The sequence below is a fragment of the Sesamum indicum genome, linkage group LG10, assembly GCF_026168435.1.
Source record: "Sesamum indicum cultivar Baizhima isolate 11 linkage group LG10, ASM2616843v1, whole genome shotgun sequence".
Classification (NCBI taxonomy): Eukaryota; Viridiplantae; Streptophyta; class Magnoliopsida; order Lamiales; family Pedaliaceae; genus Sesamum; species Sesamum indicum.
In genome coordinates, this window is record NC_142666.1 from 4,869,304 (window position 1) to 4,890,549 (window position 21,246).

Here is a 21,246-nt window from a genome sequence, read left to right on the forward strand (position 1 = left end):
TCATATTTTGTGGAAATAAGGAAAAGTGTCTGTGTTCGATGTTTTGAAATTTGCGTGAAAAATGACAAAAAACGGAGAAATATTTAAAGAACAATTTGTGTGTGAATTTTGATATATATATATTTTTTTGTTATTCTGTTATGCACAAGTTGTATAATTTGGCCGGAGTTGAATCGAGGGTGTAATTTGCTAAAGCTTTTAAAGGTTAGGGTGCAAAGTATGAGTTTTTGTTTCCAAGGGCCTAAACTGAAAAAAATATAAAGTTTTGGGTGCACTTTGCAAATGATTTTGAAATTTAGGGTGCAAAGTGTGTTTTTTCTCTTTTTGAGGGGCAAAACTGCTAAAGTAACAAAGTTTTGGGGTGCAATCCGTGCTTAAGGGTTTAAGCTCTATAGCAGACTCGCGCACCTTTCCTTCCCTATGTTGGCATGGCGGGCTTTTAGTTTCTGTCGTTCCTCCCCAAAGAAGAATGGCACTTTCTCATTTACTTCTGAGGCGCTTCAACTGTTCCCGGCCCCTCTCCCTTTATTGCCTTGCAAAAGTTCCAAATACAGCAGGCTTCTCCTCGCTCTCCCCTGCAGCCGAATCCAGTGACCAATCTCCTTCCATCCCCAAACCCACTTCTCTATCCGCTCGCATGAGCTTTATTTTCGAACAAATCGATGAAATTGACAAGAAACGCGAAGAAAAAGACCAAACCCTCCAGCGAATCCGCGCCTGGCGGGAATCCAAGAAACAACAGAATGGTCCCAGTTCAGGACCGGCGCAAACGCCGCCGGAGCGCGACTCGATGGAGGATTTAAAGTCAGAGTTAGTGAAAAGTGAAGCATTTTTGGTGAATAATGATGTGAAGAAGGAGGTGGAGTTGGTGCACCCGTGGCCGGAATGGATAGAGTTGATGGAGAGGCTGGTGCAGCAGAATTACTTTGACCACAGGAGGAAGGACGAAGATGGTATGATGGAAGGCCTTGGTTTTGATTTATCCGGGGCTGCCACTGAGGATCATAAAGGGCTCGATTTTACGCGGGATTTCAAGACTGTGCAGGCTGCTGTAATCAATTTTGGTCGTGATCGTTTTGATATCTTGAGGTTTTCTTTGAATATGTAGTATGTTATGATGCTTTTCGCATATATTTGTGTCTATATCATTCTTTGAAATTGAGTCATTTGGCACAGATGAATATTGATTAGGGTGAGAACATGGCATTTGATCAAATGCCCTATGATACATACAAAATGCAAAACCTTTAATGATGGTATTGTTGAAGCTTATGTGCTGTTTATATATATTTTTTTTTCTATTTTCCTAGTTTCTGGTCTTTGACAACTTTGAATGTAAATCTAGTATAACAACTGTTGAAGAGAGCATCCTCGAATGCAGATGCTTGGATTTATCTCAATTAAATTCTTTATACTCTTTGAAAGCTTTTTACTTTAAATGGGAGTGTAAACTTGTTTAGCTACTAAATTTTTCCTAATCTTAATTCTCTTCTTTTGAGTATGAGAGATCCCCCCCCTTCCCCCGGAGTAATTAAATAATCAATATGCTTACTGCCATTATCTGGTTTGTGTTTCCATTTCTGGGGATGGGAGACACAACATATGATTTTAATGCTTGCTCACCTAGTGTAGGACAGAGTGGAGAAGAACATTCAAATTTTTGTCCTTGTGCCATACAATCTGTATCAATATAGGTCATCTGCTATAGCATTTTCTCAATTATAATGCAGTACATCCACCTGAAATGAACACTAAGTAATTAATGTATACACGTAAATTTCCTAGTCGGTTTGCACTTTTTTCATCTGTTTTTGCTTGCTTGGTGCGGATGGAGGTTGGGATGGATTTATTTTAATGCTTCCTTTGCTTTTTGGTGCATTTGTTGCTTTCATTTTCATAAATGCCCACTTTAGTTCTTTTAGGGACTTTCTTAGGGTAAATTTATTACAGGTCATTGTCGAGACAGGATCTTCAAATATTGGTTGGTTATGGATGCCCTAGTGCGGACAAGAAGGTGGTCTTTTCCAGCAAATTGTTGAGGAAACATGTCCATCTGGACGAAGGAGATGTAAGCTTAAAGTACCATGATTATTTGTATGATATTTTTCTATTATTGGGTAAAAGACATACCTTTATTATATATTATTTGTAAATAGACTTCACGATTGTAAGATTAACAGAAAGGACATAATTTTTGCAGAACAATAGTAAAGGATTCTGAAGTAAAATTCAGATAAATTCTGTTAGTTAGAGTAGTTCCTTTCAGGAAAGTAGTCTTGTGTTGCTCTGTGTTCTATTTGTTCAATAACTGGTAGAAAGAATGTAGGTATTAGTTTCCACGTTGTAGCAGTAGTAGGAAAAAGGATGAGATGCAGTCAGAGGGGACTTTCCTTTTACTGAATACTTCGTGTTTGTCTTAGGACCTCTTCAATTTAGACTTGAAATTGTTTCCTTATTTGCATTACCACTATGCTTGGCTCTGATCTGAAAAAAACAGTCAATTTGGTGGTGAGAACCCCATGTGTGGTTATAATTTAGACAAGATAACAATCTAAAGCGTGAGTTCTTAGGACTTCCTCTCACTCTGTAATTAAGGTCTGATATAAACTTTTTTTATTCATTGACATGATCCACATAGATACGACCTCTTCTCCAGCAACAAGTCCCTGAAATATATTATCTCAAAATGAGAGGAGGCCAGATTACTCAGTTGATTATGTTTTCTCAATTATGTTGTCTGTGGTTGTTCCTTAAAGATTCCATTTTATTTGATCGTGTGGGTAAACATTCCCAATTATAGATCAGGATAGTATCTTTGTATGGAGATATTGGAAGGAAAACCGAGAAGATGGATATATAATTATGGATGTGGACTTCTGGTTGGGACTTCTGTTAACAGATATGCATATTGCGATGGCATAACCATTTGGTTGGGACACGTGCACATGGACTTAACAATAAGATGAGGAAAATAAGTTCAATTTATATAGCATTTTTACCCAGTCTACAGCTGTATTAGCTGTTGATAACCATCCATATAACCATGTGAGTTTCATAACAAGGTCAAATGTTCTAAAACCTCAAGAATTACAAAACACTGAATGTGGATTCTGGTGCCTATTGTTGACCTGTTCGAAGTATGTCTGCACATCTGCCTGCTGTTGAATGTTGATTATAGTATTAGAAAAATATGAATTAAATACAGACTCCATGGGAGTGGCCCTAATCTAATAATCATGTCTTTGTGTGAATGGGTGTTTAAGTCACATGTGTTTTTGAATTTGTTAAGGATTGTAACTTCATAATGGATGTATTTCCCTACCTTTTAGGAAGAAATGTGAATATTTTTATATTTGAAACTTTTAAAAAAGTTGCAGTAGTTTTCAAATATTTTTACTGATCAATGTGTGAAATAAGAGTTAGTTATTTGAAGAAACCACGTGTTGATTAGAAAGGGGTATCTCAAAGTCTATAGAAACCCCATATTAATGCCATAAAAATTGATTCAAACACACACCATGATCTCTTCTTGCAGTAACATCTGTTCCCGGAAAAATCATGGAGGTCTTGAAAGTTGTTATTGATATTCCTCCGTTGTTTTTATCATATCTTTAGAAGTAATGTTCCACAAAACCCAGCAGTGTATTAGTAGTAGGAAAATGAAACAGTTTTTCAAAACCACATTGAATTTTGCCATTTTAATATTTCAGTTACAAAATTCCCCAACAGTATTTTCATGTATCAGGTTTGTAGTTCCTGCAGCTTGAGGGGCTCTTGTGAAAAAGCATATCTGCTCACAAATAAAGAGGATGAAGCACGGACAATTGATGTCATGCGTATTCTACTTGCTTATGGTTTTGATCCGATTGATGGATCAGTTGTAAACAAATCCCTTTTAAAATTGAAAACTGTGAAAACTGTTGTTCGGAAATTGCTTCATGAGGTAGTCAAGCTAAGTGCAGTTCCAATAGATCCGAATCTTCCCCCTCCTGTTATCAAAAGGCCTCCACCGAAGGTAAAGCAACCACCTCCCCCTCCCAAGAAAAGAGTTGGACGGGATGACATCGAAATGAAAAAGGGCGATTGGCTCTGTCCCAAGTATGTTTGTCAACTGTTTGTTCTATTTACTTGTGAATTGTATTATTTATCCAAATTTTTGCACAGCCTTACTTTGTATCTATTGTTACATTTATATATCTCTTTCACATGAGTGCTGCATATTCCATCATAATTATCTACTATATACCTTGAAATATCAGCCTTCAAGTAAGGAGCTCAGGTGCTGCCCGTACATGTAATACATAAGCAAACAAAACTAAAGAATCTTGTAATATAATCTGTATGAAACATTGTACTATCTGATCCGGCTTAAAGTTAATTCGTTCATATTACATACAACTTGAGTTCTTTAACTATTTTAATAATGTTAGATAAATTAATCATAGATTTCTTCAGCACAGAAGGTTGCCAGAGAACTATGGTGTAATTTAGAAGAGCTTATTTCCAGCACCGGCCATGCTTTTTCTGCAGCCTGTCCGTTGCTGGAATTAGCTATGTATAAGTAATAACAGCTAGGATCACCATTTAGAGCGAAATGGAAACTCTTTATTTGCTGGTTCTTCTGCACTTTTGTTAACTTATTTTGAAAACAACTCTGCTCTTTGCTCTTGCTAATATGTATTATTTTCTCAGGTGTGACTTCATGAACTTTGCAAAAAATACTGTGTGCCTGCAGTGTGACGCTAAGCGTCCAAAGCGCCAGTTGCTTCCAGGAGAATGGGAATGCCCCCAGTATGTTACTATCTTTGTGTTTGTGCATGTGTGCCTTTTCTGTCTTCCAACTGCATATTGCTCTGATTAGAACCTTCTAGAAAATTTAAGGCCTTGATAGTGTTGGCCTCAATGCTTTTTTCGACTACGCTACAGGGGAGCAGTAAAACCAATTGCTTCTGAACTGGAGCAGTGTCTCATTTCTTTCCTTTAAAGTAAAATGTTGCTTTTACTGTCAAAGCTTTATTTTGCTGGGGTTTGATGTATTAATTTATTTGATGCTTGTATAGGTGCAATTTCTTAAACTACAGGAGAAACACAGTATGTTTCCACTGTGAACATAAGCGTCCACCTGATACATATACTGAGAGTCAATTTCCAGAGAAGCAACGTGGTCCCAAGATCAGGATAGAAAAGATCTCTGATAGGAAAGATGTTTCTAATGCATGGAATTTTGATTTTGATGACAATGAATCTGATGGAGCAGATGTTGCTGCCTTTGAGTATGCAGATTCTCAGAAACTAGATAAAGATTTTCCACTCAACAAGCATGCTTTTCATGAAAATTCTAGAGGACACGAAGATGGTTTTGAAAGGAGCAGCAGATCTCCGAAGTTCGAACGGGAGTATTCTGATTCTGGTCCCATGAGAAACGGTGTAGGATTCAATGATTTTGATGAAGAAGAAGATGATGATGTTCATAGTTATGAAATGGTTAGCCAAAATGAAGTGCCTGAAACTTCTCAAATAGATTTCTCAGAGCTTGAAGTGGACTCAGAATCTGAAGATACAGAAAGCACTGAAGGTAATTGGCATGCTCGTGGCAAAACTAAATTACCAACACGTGGCCAGAAACAAAAGAATCGCAAAGCATTTGCTGAAGATGTTGAACTAGACTTTGATACTGATGATGACCTTCCAATTCATCCGAAATGGAAATCGAGTCATGTTGCTAACCAAAAACAGCAAACCAGAGATAGAGATGCCATGACTTTTGGTTCAGATGATGATGATCTTGGGTCCAGCTCTGGCTCTGACGACGAATCTTTCAGATCCAAGAAGAAAGGAAATAGAAGGGGCTCTAATGGAATGGACCGCAGTAAACGGAGGTCCAGCTTTAAGGATGAGTCTCTTTCTGAAGCAGATTCTGATGATGATCTAAGTTTTCATAGTGATAGACGAAGAGATAGAGCAGGCCTAAATCGTCCCGGAAAAGCATCCAGGGGCATTAGCGGCAAGATAGCTGGCAAGAAAAGCTCTGCGAACAAAGGTTTTAGTAGATCTTCAGGACCAAAGCGAACTAATAGAGATTTTCAAGAGAATTCCTATAGCCGGCAAGCAAAGACTTCTAGAGACCGTAACATGTCAGAATTTCCAGATTATAGACGAGGTGGGTCATCCGACAAGCAGGGAAGAAGATCAAACAATTTTGGTAATCAATCTGACAGTTATTTGGATGACGAAAGATACCGGAGACCAAGGATAAACGTGCGATGAGTCGCAGCAGTTCTGCTTCATGTGAGTCGAACGAAGTCTAACATGTCGCAAATCATGTTTATGAAAGCAGCCGGCCTTTAAATGTCTTTGTATGACGATGATACTGATGTATTTTTCTACTGGCATCTAAATCTGGCATTGCAGACTACTGGTTGGCTACTTAAATATGTTCTGCAACTCTGTTACTTTGGATGTCTGCTAAGTGCTAATCCAAATATGCTCCTTGTTCTTCAGAGTTATTCACTTCCCCTGGGGGAGGACTGATTGCAGAGGAACTGCATAACTTGTCGCCTGCAGGATTCAAGTGACTGACCGAGGATGTTCCTGTTTTCTGATGTAAACGATTTATGAACTAATCCTTGGATGCAGAAACAATCAGATATAAGTTCCTGTTTTCTTACGGACAAAGACAACCAGTAAATTGTCAAGTTCACATTCTTTAATTTGGATGTTGTTTATGGTTAAAGGTAATTTCTTGTATGTAATTTATACATATTAAACGACTATCTCAGCAAAAAAACTTGAACTATTACACAGGAGAATCATTTAATATTAATATTTTAACAATTTTTGCCATCCCATTCCCTTCTTCCAGCAATCTCAACTTTTCTTCCATGAGAAAATTGCACTTTAGTACCACAATACGGTCACTTTGCAATCTTAATACCATGTTTTTCCTAGTGATCAAGTCTGGTACTATATAAATGGGGTTATTTGCATATTACACATTGTCGTTCGTTTTTTAATCGAATGGTTACTTACAATGCCCGTGGCCGTTAAATATGAAGCAATTAATTTTATTTTGATACCATACTATAGAGCTCTTTGCATGGTTGGTACCGTATTTTTTAGTTGATATAAAATGATACCATATGAACAGGGTAGAATAGTTTGGTGTGGGCTGTCTGAACTCATTGTTCATAATTTAATTATCTATACTTTTATGTATCTATATATCTAGAAATGTATGAACGAACTTAAAAGTTTATTTCTTTTTTTTTTTTTTCGATTCAACTAAATAATCCTATAAAATTATTTTACTAGATATAAAAACGTAAAAAAATATACTAATTAAATTTCTATTAATTGCTTTTACATTACATTTATTTATTCTCATTAATTACTTTTCACATTATCTATGTTTGTTCCTATTAATTATTTTTCATATTATACTTATCTAATCATATTAATTTATTTTTTATATTATATTAATAATAATCATACTTACAAGATAAAAAATACTCTTATGATAAAGAACAAAATGGCTAAAACAATTCAAGAACATTCAAAGGATTTGATGCCTTGAGAATTTCTTAGCATAGATATAAATGAGAATTAGTTAGATAATTTCATGTCAATTAAAATAAGTTGAAAAACAAAAAAGAAAATTAAATGGTAAATGAGAATGAGTTAAATCATTTTTCCTATAAAGTAAATACTTTTTGCAGTAAGATAGACTAAACAGTAATTTGAATATTTGAGGTATGACTATTATTTGTTATACGATTTATTATTCGTCTATGATTTAATCTTTTCAATAATATACGATAAAAATTATTCTTTATAAAAATATACAAATATGTAAAAAAATACTCTTAAACCATCACTACATATACCCGTTTTCTGCAAAAAGAAAAGAAAAAAAAAGGGCATGCAACTATACATAAAACATTATCTATTCTATTATAAAAGGTGTGAATCGTTCAAAAAGTCATTTGAATTTTTTATATTACATATTATAGTTTTATTAATATAGTTACTAATAAGATTGTAATAGGTATAATTATAAAAATAACTATTAGTTAGGTCATTTAGTAAGTTATTTATATATAACAACGATTAATTTGGTACCTACTAGAAACTAATAAACCACAATTGATCAATCATACGTTGGATGGGCGACCGCGTCGCCCTCGCTAGAGATTGTTGCCTGTTGGGCGACGGCCGGGTGAGGAGGGCGCGCAGAAGACGTTGCCGCCGCTGTTTTTTTTTTTTCCAAATATATAATTTTTAATTAATTTAATTAAAGTTATATTGTATTATATAAATAATTAAATAATTACTAATATAAAATAATATTTTATTATTAATAAATATATAATATTATATATTAAATATGAGAGAATGGAAAAAATATAAAAAAAAGGTATTTTTATAGCAAATCCGCAGTAAAAAGTGCATGTAGGTCAATTTCTGTACGGAGGGGGTTTTTTGAACTTTATATTATATCACAGGGGGATATTTAATACTTTAATTTTTATAGGAGTTTTTTTACACATTCCTATTATCATAGGGGTCTCTGGATTTTTTCCTAAATTTATCTAATGTCTTTTGAGAGTCATATACACTAATTTTCTTAGAAAAAATAATTACTTAATATTAAGCTAAAGCCTCTGCAAAAGGCAACATTGAATTGTAGAAATAGATTTTGATAAAAAAAAATTAGTGTTTTAGTTACTAATTAAAGTATATTAATTACCATAAACACATATGTTTTAATTTGTTAATTGAAGTTAAAATATTTTCATGATAAGTACACAAAAGCTATGACTTAGTATATTTTGCATAATTGAAGCAAATTTTACTTTTCAATTAATTTTTTTTTACTTAGTGTATGTTTATTTTAACTAAATATGATAAATTATTATAGAATTTTCCTTTTAATAATATATTATTTGGTATAGTTTAAAGAATTAAAGTTACAAAATTAAATTGCTTGAAATCTTCGAGGATAGAAAATGCCACTCTCCTAAATTATAGGACTAAAATAGCATTTTTCCCTCATGACATCACATCCGAGAAAAATATGATTTTTGTTATTGCTAATTACCATAGTCAAAAATAATTTTAATTTTGATCCTGGAACTATATGTCGTTAGTATTTTTAGTCTTGTAACTTACTCAATCTATATATTTAGTCATTTTTTGACAAATTTATTAGTCCTGAATAACTCAAATTTGATTAGTTTTTTGTACATTTTGACAATTATGATTCTAACTTATAGTTACAGGACAAAAAATAAAATATGTTCTAGTGCAAAGAGCACCAAAATTATGAATATAAGACTGAATTTGCCGAAAAGAATCAAATATGAGATGCTGAGAATTAGATTCGTCAGAAAAAAAACTAAATACATAAATAAAATAAGTTTTAGGACCAAAACTACTGATAACCAATAATTACAGGATAAAAAATATAATTTTGGCAATAAAGATTCATGGCTAAAACTAATTAATCACTTTTTCATATATAGTAGATACTAATAAAATGGTTGTAAATATTTTGGTCAAAATTAAAAGCATGATAAATATTAATTAATTTTAATCAAAACTTTGTTTAAAATCTATTCTGATTCTTAAGTTATTTCTATCTTACATAGGAAATAATTCTATTTAAAGAAAATGTATGGAATAATCTATTATTATCACTACTATCTACACTTTTTATATAGGGTGATTTTGCAAAAAAATTTATTTTTAAAGAAGTGATTTTTGTAGAGAAAGTTGAGAGTTGCAGCAGAAAAAAAACGTTAGTATTGTTCGTAAAAAAAACAAAAAATGAATAGCAGATATAAGTTAAATTAGATAGTGTTTGGTAAAAGTCACTTCTAAAATAAAGTTAAGTGATTAAAGATCGTTTAATCCCTATTTAAAAGATACTCTTTTTTGCTTATTATTCCACTTATTGTTTGTCAATAATAATTATTTTTTTATAAAAAATAATAAATTTTATTTTGATTACTATATTTCATATTTATTTTTTTAAAAATATTAAAAAGTATATATTTAAGTAATAAAATTGTTGATTAACTTGCATGATTGCCAAAAATATATATATATATATACATATATATTATTAATTAATCAAATGATAATATGTGGACCGAATCATATAATTAGATGACATAGCAAATAAATATAAAAAACTTAAAATATCAAATATGTGAATATCATTTTTTTGGTGTTTTCAATTCTTTTGGTATGTCATTTTTATTTTAAAATTATTTTATGAATCTTAACTAATTTTTCACTGTCTTCTCAACTCCTGCATCATTTTTCAACTTTCTCATATATTCGTTTATCCACTTAAAATACTAGTTAATTTTTAAAATTTCAAAATATTTTTTTAGATAAAATTTAAAATCAATTATATGCACACACATTTGAGTATGTCATATATATATTAGTTATTATTAATTTTTGGTGACTCAAGCAACTACTTATATATATTGTTTCTAATTAAATATATTAAAACGATAGCTTCATTCCATTTTGGGAGATGCCAAAGCTTAATTTATCTCATTTTTCCCTTATTAAAACGAGATGCCAAATGATATGCCCCATAATTATATTTTTTAGTATTTAATATATATATATATATATATATATATATAGAAATTTTCTATTTCCACATCCCAATTGAAGAATGAAAAGAAAAGCAGTACAATAGTTCATCATTAATATGTAGAACGAGTTATACTAAAATCTCCCAGCACTACCTGACCTCATTTCTCCATCCTAGAATGGTTTTGTGCTTAGCAGATTCATTGCTTCTTGTACAAGACATGATACATTATTTTTGACATGAGACGTAGGAAAGAGAATTTTATCTAAAATTTGGATATGTCTAAGGTTTATAACAGGGTCGACTGGAAATTTCTTTACGTGATTCTTGAAAAGATGGATTTCCCCTTCAGATTTATTGCTCTCATCAAGCATGCTATTGAACACTGCTGATTTACCATTATGGTTAATCGAGAGCCATCTGGCTTCTTTAAATCATCACAAGGCCTCAAACAAAGTGGCCTAATATCTCCTGCATTATTCATCCTTGCTGCAGAGACTCTATTCAGAGGACTTAACCACTTTTTCTCACAGAACCTTGATATGTTCTATCAAACGGGTTGTAAAACTAGAGTGACTTACCTGACCTATATGGATGACATCATTATTTTCACCAAATGTAAGGAACAATCTCTGAGCAAACTGATGCAATTCCTGGATCTCTATGAGGATCAATCAGGCCAAAAAATTAATCACTCCAAGAGCTTCTTTATCCCTGGTAAGAAGGCCAATCTCATTGCCCACAAAATGAAATCCATTATAGGTTTCAACATCAAAAGTCTTCCTGTCACCTATCTTGGAGCTCCCCTACATAAGGGACATAAGAAGAAAATTCTATTTAAACCCCTTATTAATAAAATTAGAAATAGGATCAGTGGATGAGAGCATAAACATCTTTCACAAGGAGGTAGGCTTCAACTTATTAAAAGTATTCTATCTTTTATGCCTATCTACCTTCTTCAAATATTGAGTCCTCCAGCTGGCACTCAACAAAAAATTGGACAACTTTTTGCCAAATTCCTTTAGGGATCCACTATTGATCACAAGAAAATTCGTTGAACTATTGGGCATCCATTTTCTATCCTTATGAAGCGGGCGGTTTGGTATCAGAAACATCAGGAAAACTGTCACAACGTTCTCGCATAAACTCTGGTGGAAACTAAGATAAAAAATTTCCTTATGGGTTAGCTTTACTATCAGTAGATATTGCAAAAAGTCCACACCTACCTCTGTTAAAGCTAAACAAAAGGACTGTAACATTTGGAAAAGAATTTATAGCATTAAATCAGTCTCTCAAGAGAACACCTTTTGGAGCCTTGGAGATGGCAATATCTCTTTCTGGTATGATGGTTGGCTCCCTGTAGGCATTACCATTCCCTTACACACCCTAACAGAGCCTCAAATGCCCTGGTCAAAAACTTCTGGACCAACCATTCATGGAATATTGGTAAACTGAAAGAAGTTGTTCCTCAGCATATCTGGAGCTTATTTTGCCGATCCCCATTAATCCTCAGTATTAAGATCTCATGCATTAAAAACCATCTCCCCACAGTTCCTTTTCTACAAAATCAACTTGGGAGATTACTAGAGATCACAAACCTTTACTAACCATCTTAAAAAATCTATGGTCCCCATTTGTTAGGCCTATCATCTCTATTTTCATTTGGAAAGTCCTTCATAACTAGATACTGGTCGATAACAGGTTTAAACAAAAGAGCATTCCTTTGGCCTCTAGATGTGCTTGTTGCTTGAAGGAGGAGGAGATTATCCCTCACATTTTCTTTCATAACAAGCTTTCTCTTAAAGTCTGGAGCTTCAACTCAATATTCTAGTTACGAATAATTTTTTCATGATCCTTCAAATCTGGAAAAGAAACATCTTTAATCAGCCTCACATCAGAGATATTCTTTCCCCACTGATCATGTGGAACACTTGGATTTGTAGGAATGCTACCATATTTGAGGGGACTCCTTTCAAAGCTAATCGTATTATTTTACATACCCTCAATTATCTTTATCTTTTGGGTAAAGCCAATCTTATGAGAGCTATACACTGGAAAGGGGACATACCTGTTGCATCTCTTCTTAAAATTCCTCCCACCCCCCCATAAGATACCATCCAGATTCTCTATCATTAAGTGGATTAAGCCAGATAGGGGATGATTCAAATCGAACACGGATGGTGCCTTAAAAGGAAATCTAGGCATTGTAGAGGCAGGTGGTATCATTAGAAATCATCTTGGTCAGACTGCCCTTGCATTTCAGGAACATCTTGGCCTCATCTCCAACACAGAAGCATAATTGAAAGCTATCTATAGAGGTGTTAAATGTGCATTGAGAGCAGCATTAGGAAAATTTAGGTGGAAACAGATGCCAATGTCGCCTTCAAACTCATTTCCTCTCACCCCCAAGGGACTTGGCACCTTCAGAATCTGCTGCAACAAAATAGAAATCTTTTATTCCAAACTGAGTTCAAGATATCACACATCTTTAGAGAGGGTAACCAAGTGGCTTATTATTTTGCTAACAAGCATGTTTCAATCAACATCTCACCATTCTATCCCCTGATGACATCACAGGTATTTTTAAAGGTTTGATTAGACTTGACGCTTGCTCCTTCCTTGCTCTTAGAATCAGAAGTACTAATACCTCTAATTTCAGTTAAAACGCTTTTCATGAAATTAGGGGCACTTCATTATTGATTGGTTCTTTGCTGATACTTGTTGTCTTGTCTGGGCCTTTTTTGTGTTGTTTATGTGCTTTTACCTAAATAGATTCCTTTGAGGTTACTTATTTCATATGGTTGATGTTGTGGGGAATGGTTCCCTCTATTTTTGTCTGGATATCTTCTGGTTTTGTCACTTCATGCTGTGTTCATTTATTTGGCCGTTTGTTGTTGTAGTCAACAGGTTTTTTTTTTTTGTAGGTTTTGTGAACCCCTTTCGCCGGTTCAACGGCTTCCAGCCATACAGACAACATCTTCACGCTCATAATAATATTTTTTTTTATTTATCCCTTTGGAACATTAGATACATTTTGGCTTGGAGTCTTCTGTACAGATTTTATTTGCAGGTGCTGTGCAATTCACGATGTGGTGGGATAACAATAACTTTTTGACTCGTCACAATTTTTTCATTACACCTGTTAGTGTCTTTTGCTATAAGTGAGTAGTACTCCTTGTTTACGGTTTTTACTATACCTATTATAAAGGAATAATACTCCTTATTTACGTTTTTCAGTGCTATATTTGTAAGGGAATACTATTTGTTTATGACTTTTCTAGAAATTCTAAGGAAGTAGCTTTTCCACTATAAGTATTTTTGAACAATTTAATATAGAAGGACTAGGGACTCCCCACCTCTAAGTGGTTTTTTTTTTTAAAAAAAAATGTAGAATGTAATTAGCTACATGCACTTGATCGTACCGATCATATTAAGTTGAAAGGCAAAAAATCAATAAATAATTGTGACAATTTATGTGGCGTTTGCAAGTGCTTAATTTCTGCAGAACCTGCATATGAAGACTTTTTTTGTTACAAATGAGATTTGAACCCAAAACTTTTTATTTGGCTAATATTGTGTTACACATTAATAAATAATGTCATAAGTATCAATAATATAAATTCCATGCAAAGTAGGGACTTCGTTGTTAATTGACGTACGTCAGCTAGGAATTTAGCAAAAAAAAGTATTTATCTTATATTTAGCTGATCGTACTACAAGAAATACAATACTTAATCATAGTTAACTGTCATAGTTAATAGTAAATAGTCGTAGTAAATAGTCATTGACCACAACCATGCACCAGTTGTTTGTCGTGATTTTTGTGAGGATGACTAAAATACTTGCCATGGCTCAAAATCATGACAAATATTTTTACTATGGATCTTAGCTATAGCAAACAATTTTTTATAGTGGAAAAACTATTTTTTACATCGATTTTATTTGACTGTAATTAATAATATTTATTTATCACGATTTTGTAGTTATATCCATTAATATTATAACCAATAGTATTTTTTTTCTAGTATTTTTCATCTTTGCATCGAATTCTTTTATTATTAATTTTCCTAGAAATTGATTTTCTATTGTTGATTTGCTAGAAATTTTATTGTCAAATTTGGTGTTGAAATTTTCAGGGAACTTTTGGAAAAGAAATTCTGAAGGCCAACTACGCACAAAGCTTTGCAACATTAAGATTCCTTTCTAATTATATATAACAAGAAAATATTTTATTTTTAATTTTAATTTTAAAATCACAAGACTTAAAATTTTTATCCCCTACTAAATTTATTGCTAATCATCATCAACTTGGCTCTTCTTTTTAATTTTTCTAGCTATCCACATAATTTCTTACCGTTTTAAAGGATAACCTTACCTAAAAATTTAATTATGTTAAATGTAATAATCATTTAACATTAATATTTTAATAATAACACCAATTCTTGGACATCAAATACAACAAAACAATGTAGGGAATCCCTATATATATATATATATATATATATATATGGGCATGCAGTTTTATTAATTTATTTATTGAGTGATGTAATGGAAATTAGAGCTGGCTTTGCTGCCAAATAGAGTGGCAAAAACCCAAGCAGTCAGAAACTAGGGTTTGTAATATATTAGTGGGAAAATGAAGAAGCAAACGTGCATCAACTCAGTCCATTCATTTTTAAAACTGTACAAATACATTGGTGGGAGTGTTTGAAGCTTTGAGATTATATGAGGGACCACTTGCATTTGCATTTGCATAGGCATAGCTACCCATTATGTATCATCAACTTAACCTTTGTAGGGTTTTCATTTCTCAAAAGTCTTTGCTTTCCCAAAAAAACAGGTTGCTCTAATAGGATACAATTGATTGGCCCGGTCTCATTACACAGAGAATCATGATTGTGCTACATCAACAATGACAAAACAAAAATGATTAAGACTATATATATATATATGATCGTCTGATCAAATTCATTCTTGAATTTTTTATCTATATATTGTCTCTGATACAACAATTAATATTATATTTCTCTTTCAAACTTTCGTATTTTGTGGGTTTCGATGAGTTTCATGTGCAATTAAAAAAGCCCTTAGTTCTTGAAAAGATTTAGGGTTTGAGTCACTCTCCAAAAGTTAGGTTAATGTCCCCCTATTTAATTATTCATCTATATATCTTCAATATTAGGGTTCCTTTTTGTGCTATTGTACAAGTTCAAATTGATTTCTTCCCACTAACTTATGCTCACAATAAAAAAAAAAAAATCAAATTAATGAATGATAAAGGAATTACAAACCCTTTAGGCTCCATAGCCCATCAACTTAAACAGCTTTAAATTTAAAAACAAAGTAAGATTCCCATGTACCACAAGAGAAGGGTATTTCTCATGGTGTAAGGGACAATGAAATGACATAAATATATATATTGGCCACCAAGTTATGCCTCCTACCCATCTAATATAATGTTTTTTCAATTAGTTATAGAGCTAAATATGTATATATTAGATTTATTAAGTGCGATCGTGGGATCTAAATCGTTATTGACGATCAGATACGTGTATAATACTTAAAAACGTATGAGATTTTTAAGATACGCGACATCACAGTAAACCGGTGTATATATCAGTATTATTAGGGTCGATTAGAGAAGGGAAACGTGTCTGTCTGTCAATAAAAGAAGATCCAATCAGATCATTTAGCCTTGAAAATGACTGATGAGCGTGATAAATTGCTCCCAATAGCAAACGTAGGACGGATCATGAAGCAAATCCTCCCCCCGAGTGCCAAGATTTCCAAAGAAGCCAAAGAAACAATGCAAGAATGTGCATCGGAGTTCATTTGCTTCGTGACCGGTGAAGCGTCCGACCGGTGCCACAAGGAGAACCGGAAGACGGTGAACGGAGACGACATCTGCTGGGCTCTGAGTTCACTAGGATTTGACCACTACTCGGAGGCCATGTTAAGGTACTTGCAAAAGCTGAGGGAGTTTGAGAGACAAAGGGCTAACCAAAGTAATTATAAGCCCTCTAGCAGTACCGAAGAGAAGGATGAAGCAACCAGCAGCGCCGCTTCAGCCCCATCATTCGATTTCGAGATTCTTGAGAGAGGAGGAAGATCTTCACCCAAGCCCTGATGATCTATGCGCACAGTCGAAGGACGACAAGAACATAACTTGCAGTAAGAGACAGGATCTCAACTCTGAAAAGAAATTTTTAAGGTAACTTTTCATGTGTATTTGTAACTGAAAACCCTCTTGTTTACATGAACTCTGGGATCAAGATATGCCATTTAGCTGTTACAGACATCAAGTTGGATCAATTAGCACATATAATTTCCGTTTATAAGTCGTGTAAAGTACTCAGATCACGGCCCGATTTTCCAATTGTTTTCACCATTAATAAGCACCCGTTTTCACTACCTTTCTGCTTCTGCTACTGCTACAGATGTTAATACGAGCTTAGAAATTCTATTATCATTTTAATTTAATTACTAGTACACGATCTCGACGAGAAAATAACAAGTAATGCTTGCTTGTTTCTCATAGTGATAGCTAATTAAATTGTGGCATCTTCTCTATATTTTTTCTCCTTCACTCTAAACCCAAAACTCGTATACAAAAGTCGTATGTATATGCTATATACATTTATTCCTGGTGTTGTATCTTGTCGGCCCAGTTGCTATCGAGAGTCTTTTCATAATACTAAGGTTCATGTAAGCCTCAATCTTGGCTACAAAATTCTATGTAATTTGAGACCTCGCTGATCCTCAACCATTATACTTCATTTGAATGAATGGATTTAGATCTGGACAAGGGATTTCGAGAAAGGGTTTCAAACGAATCCATATTAGATGGACCTGATATATATCCATCAGAATATTATTAAAAATAGATCAAAATGAGAAACGAAGGATTTCAAATCATTTGAAAAATAGAATTATCCAAACAAGTGGACTGGATTTATTGTTATGGATTTGAAATCCTTAGCTCCAAATATATCAATCCAAACAACACAACAAATCATTTCCAGAACTGTTACTAGTTACAAAGAAGTCTGATTATTATTTAAGAGGTGGAAAATTATGAACCAAAACCCTTCTGAGAGAAGAAGCAAGGAAAAGAGACTGTGTTTGATTAATTAAACTATGTTCAACATCTAAAATCAGAGGGCTCTCTCTCTCTCTCTCTCTCTCTCTCTCTCTTGCGGCCCATATTGTTGTGGATGTTTCAAACAGTCTAGTCAAATGGGAGGTAGAAGTTTCCCAAGAAGATGAACTAGGGTTTGTCCAAACCCTTGAACCTGGTGCTACAGTATGGATGTAGAACGACAAGATTAGATCAAGTACACAGCATGTGTATATTTTACAAACTTTTTCAGACGCAGTACAATATCCCAATGAAAAGGAGACTGGTTAATGTCTGAGAATTTGTGTCAAGATTAGGGTTTTTTAAGCATGAAATTAAAAGTCTAGGGTTTTCCACAAAATCTTTGGGACCACTTCTCCAATATCTTCCTTGAACAGAGTTGCCAAATGAACAGTGGTAATCATACACATCATTCCTTAAGCCCCTGTCCGCCTGTGTATAGGCATAAAGGTTAATTAGAGACATTACTGACCTGTGCTTTCTACTGACCAATCAGGGTTCCAAACCAAACAGTCATCTCAATTAAATTAAGGGTAAATACTATAGATGCTGCTTTAACTTTGCATTCATTTCTTCACATTAACATTTCAAACTGTAATTGGTTTGAGTCCCATGATATTGGTCCATCTCACCATTTTTCGACGAAAATATAATCAAAATTTGACTTTTTATATGGTAAAATGAACAATTTAATTTAATTTTTCTTCACTTTATTTTCTTAAATTTGTAAAATCAAATCTAATCTTCTTTTTGGGCTATAAAGTATTGTAGCTTCCTGCCTAAAATGCCAGATGTTGGTGACCAACAACAGTGAGATAAGGTTAAGAATTTGTGGTGTGAGAAATATAATGAGAGTGTTAAAAATGTAGATGTTGTACTGAGTGTATGTGAACTAACTATTGTAGTAAATAATGTATGTTATGTAATGAAATAAAGTTGTTTCAGCTAAAAATATTTCCCCCCTCCGTCTCAGAAACGTTTGAATCGACATCTTGAATAACTAGAAAGTTCATAAACTCACGATAGGAGAAGGAACCTAGAGAAACATGAGTCTTGAACAAAAATACGGCTTAGAGGTGAAACACGCCTGGGGCGTGTTCTTGTCTGTTTGAACCCATCGGGTATGCAACTCGTTGTGGATGTTGAATGTGTTTGTTCGAAAATTATGCTCGTATCTCATAATTTCTTGTAACTATGGGGCATGAGACGTGCAACTGTTCTAGAGTGTGTAATTTTTTTATTCTTTTAAAAAATAAAAATAAAATAAAAAATGACAAAGTCTGCCTTACTCCCACATTTTTATGGAAAAATAATCAAAGTACCAAACTCAAACAAAAGCTAAAATTTAGGGATACTTAAAGTCTAGAAAGGCCTTAGTCCCATAGAGTAGGGGGTACAACATATTTAATTATATGATTTAGAAAAATTTTAAATTGGTCCTAAAATTTAAAAAAACTCGATACATAGTCATCTGCTATACAAAATTTTCAAAATAGTCCTAAAATTGAAAAAATTCGATACATTTTAGTCCTTTGCTTTACGAAATTTATAGGACTAAATAAGACAAGTTTTTTTCACTTTTCTGATTATTTTAAAAATTCCCTAAACATTGTACTAAAGCTATCGAGTTTTTTGTATTTTGGGACTATTTTGAAAAATTCGTAAAGTAGGAAACTAAAAATGTTGAACTCCCTACCCTATTGGACTAAAAACATAATCGTCATCAAAAAATAGACTTGAAAGGGAGGACTAAGTAATTTTAAATGCAAATTTAAGTGATCAACTATGCAATTTTACCCTTATATTAAGTAAGTAGCGTTTTTCTGGATTAATATAAATGCGCACTTGGCATGTCTTTATAATATTTAGAAAAAATATACAAATTTCAATTTCGTAGTAACTAATTAATAAGTGAAAAACGACTAAACATTATAATCAATTAAATCACTAATACAATAAAAACGCAATGTGAAAAAAGAGAGATCATATATTATATGATGTGCAAACAATTTTTCAAGGTGATATATAATATGTTTTAATTAAGTGTTACAAATTTATTTTATGACATTAATAATGGTTCATATAATTTTAATAATACTGATAACTGCTGCGTATTTATTAATGTTGTTATTAGATATATAGTAACAATAAGTGAAAATATTTCTACGATGCAGTGATATAATAACTTTGAGTACACAATTAACTTATATATTATTTTTGTGAAAATTATTAAATACAATGATTAATTATTTTGATATCAGTAGTAGTAGCACTTGAAATTAGTTTATCAAAATTATTATTAATTTCTTCTTCTAGTGCATCAATGTACAATATTCCAAGATTTTGATATATATATATATATATATATTAAATTAGAGGGTACGTAATATATATAATAATTGACTCATTTAATTATATTTCTGAACTTATAGTACGTACCTCAATTATATATATATATATAGAGAGATTCTTTTCGTAGAAACTCCAAATAAAGGTCTATTAATTAATTAATTAGGTTACTTTTTATTATAATTTGATGGGTTTATCTTATACTATAGTAGTAAATTGAAGTACGTACATTAATTTATAATCCATTAACTCAAAAGGAGGAGAAATTCCATTTAATTAATTTTGTCCTATAAATTAGGGTTTATACGTTTGTAATTTCATTGTCTAGGGAAATATATTAAACTAGTTTCGTATCTTCAAAAGTTTCTCATATCTCGTTTATATTCCAATTTATGTTCGTTTTTTTTTAAACAAAAAAATAATGGATAACTCATGTGGTCGTTAAGTTTTTAATTTGGAGGAGAAGTTTCACAAATGACTCGAGCGCGTGAAGGTTAATTTAAGGATAACATCAACTGATTAATTAGATTTTTATGAATTATTTAATTTTTTGTAAATGGAGTAAGTACTTCTCATTTATATTTACGTAGATGTATACATAAATTATAAATCCATCTCCAAAATAAAAATTATTAATAATTTATCATAAAAAGAGTTCCGTCTCTAAATCCGTCTTTATCAAAGACGGATTTAATTCCGTCTCTAAATTTTGGTCTCTGATACCCTGTTTTCTTGTAGTGGTACTTGAACTTTTGATTTTAGTAAACGGATAAGGGCCTTGCCAAATCCCCTGCCATGACACTGACGACTTTGATAAAAAAAAAAAAAATAGGAAAGCAATAAGAAATCGGAGAGTTGCAATGCCAACTCTGAAACCTAAAAATTCTCTTTTAAGAAAATACCTTCCTGTATTTTGAAAAATGAAGCAAATTACCTTCTTATTGAAGGTTTAGATAAGGGTAAATTGCATCACATCCCCCTGTATTTTGATGAAATAGCGAGAAATTTTCCTGTGCTAATTTTATAGGCAGAAAACTCCCACTTTGATAGAAACTAATGGTTCTAACGAATAGTGTATGACATTTGCCTATTGTGTGAGCGAACTTCATTTTTTGGCCTTTTTTTGGGGTTACTTTAAGTGTAAAGC

The 21,246-nt window shown here is 32.8% G+C and overlaps 2 protein-coding genes across 2 annotated transcripts; both read left to right on the plus strand.

Moving 5' to 3' along the window:
- Nucleotides 1-391: 391 nt before the first annotated feature.
- Nucleotides 392-6,767, plus strand: LOC105172367 (zinc finger (Ran-binding) family protein). The gene is made up of 5 exons (XM_011093758.3): nucleotides 392-1,089; nucleotides 1,951-2,068; nucleotides 3,746-4,098; nucleotides 4,693-4,791; nucleotides 5,061-6,767. Exons 1-5 carry the CDS (start codon nucleotides 470-472, stop codon nucleotides 6,265-6,267), a joined length of 2,397 nt encoding a protein of 798 aa, XP_011092060.1. The 5' UTR covers nucleotides 392-469; the 3' UTR covers nucleotides 6,268-6,767.
- A 9,434-nt stretch (nucleotides 6,768-16,201) lies between these two features.
- LOC105172786 (nuclear transcription factor Y subunit B-4) lies at nucleotides 16,202-17,023 on the plus strand. The gene has a single exon (XM_011094364.3). It carries the CDS (start codon nucleotides 16,314-16,316, stop codon nucleotides 16,737-16,739), a length of 426 nt encoding a protein of 141 aa, XP_011092666.2. The 5' UTR covers nucleotides 16,202-16,313; the 3' UTR covers nucleotides 16,740-17,023.
- The last annotated feature ends 4,223 nt before the right edge of the window (nucleotides 17,024-21,246 follow it).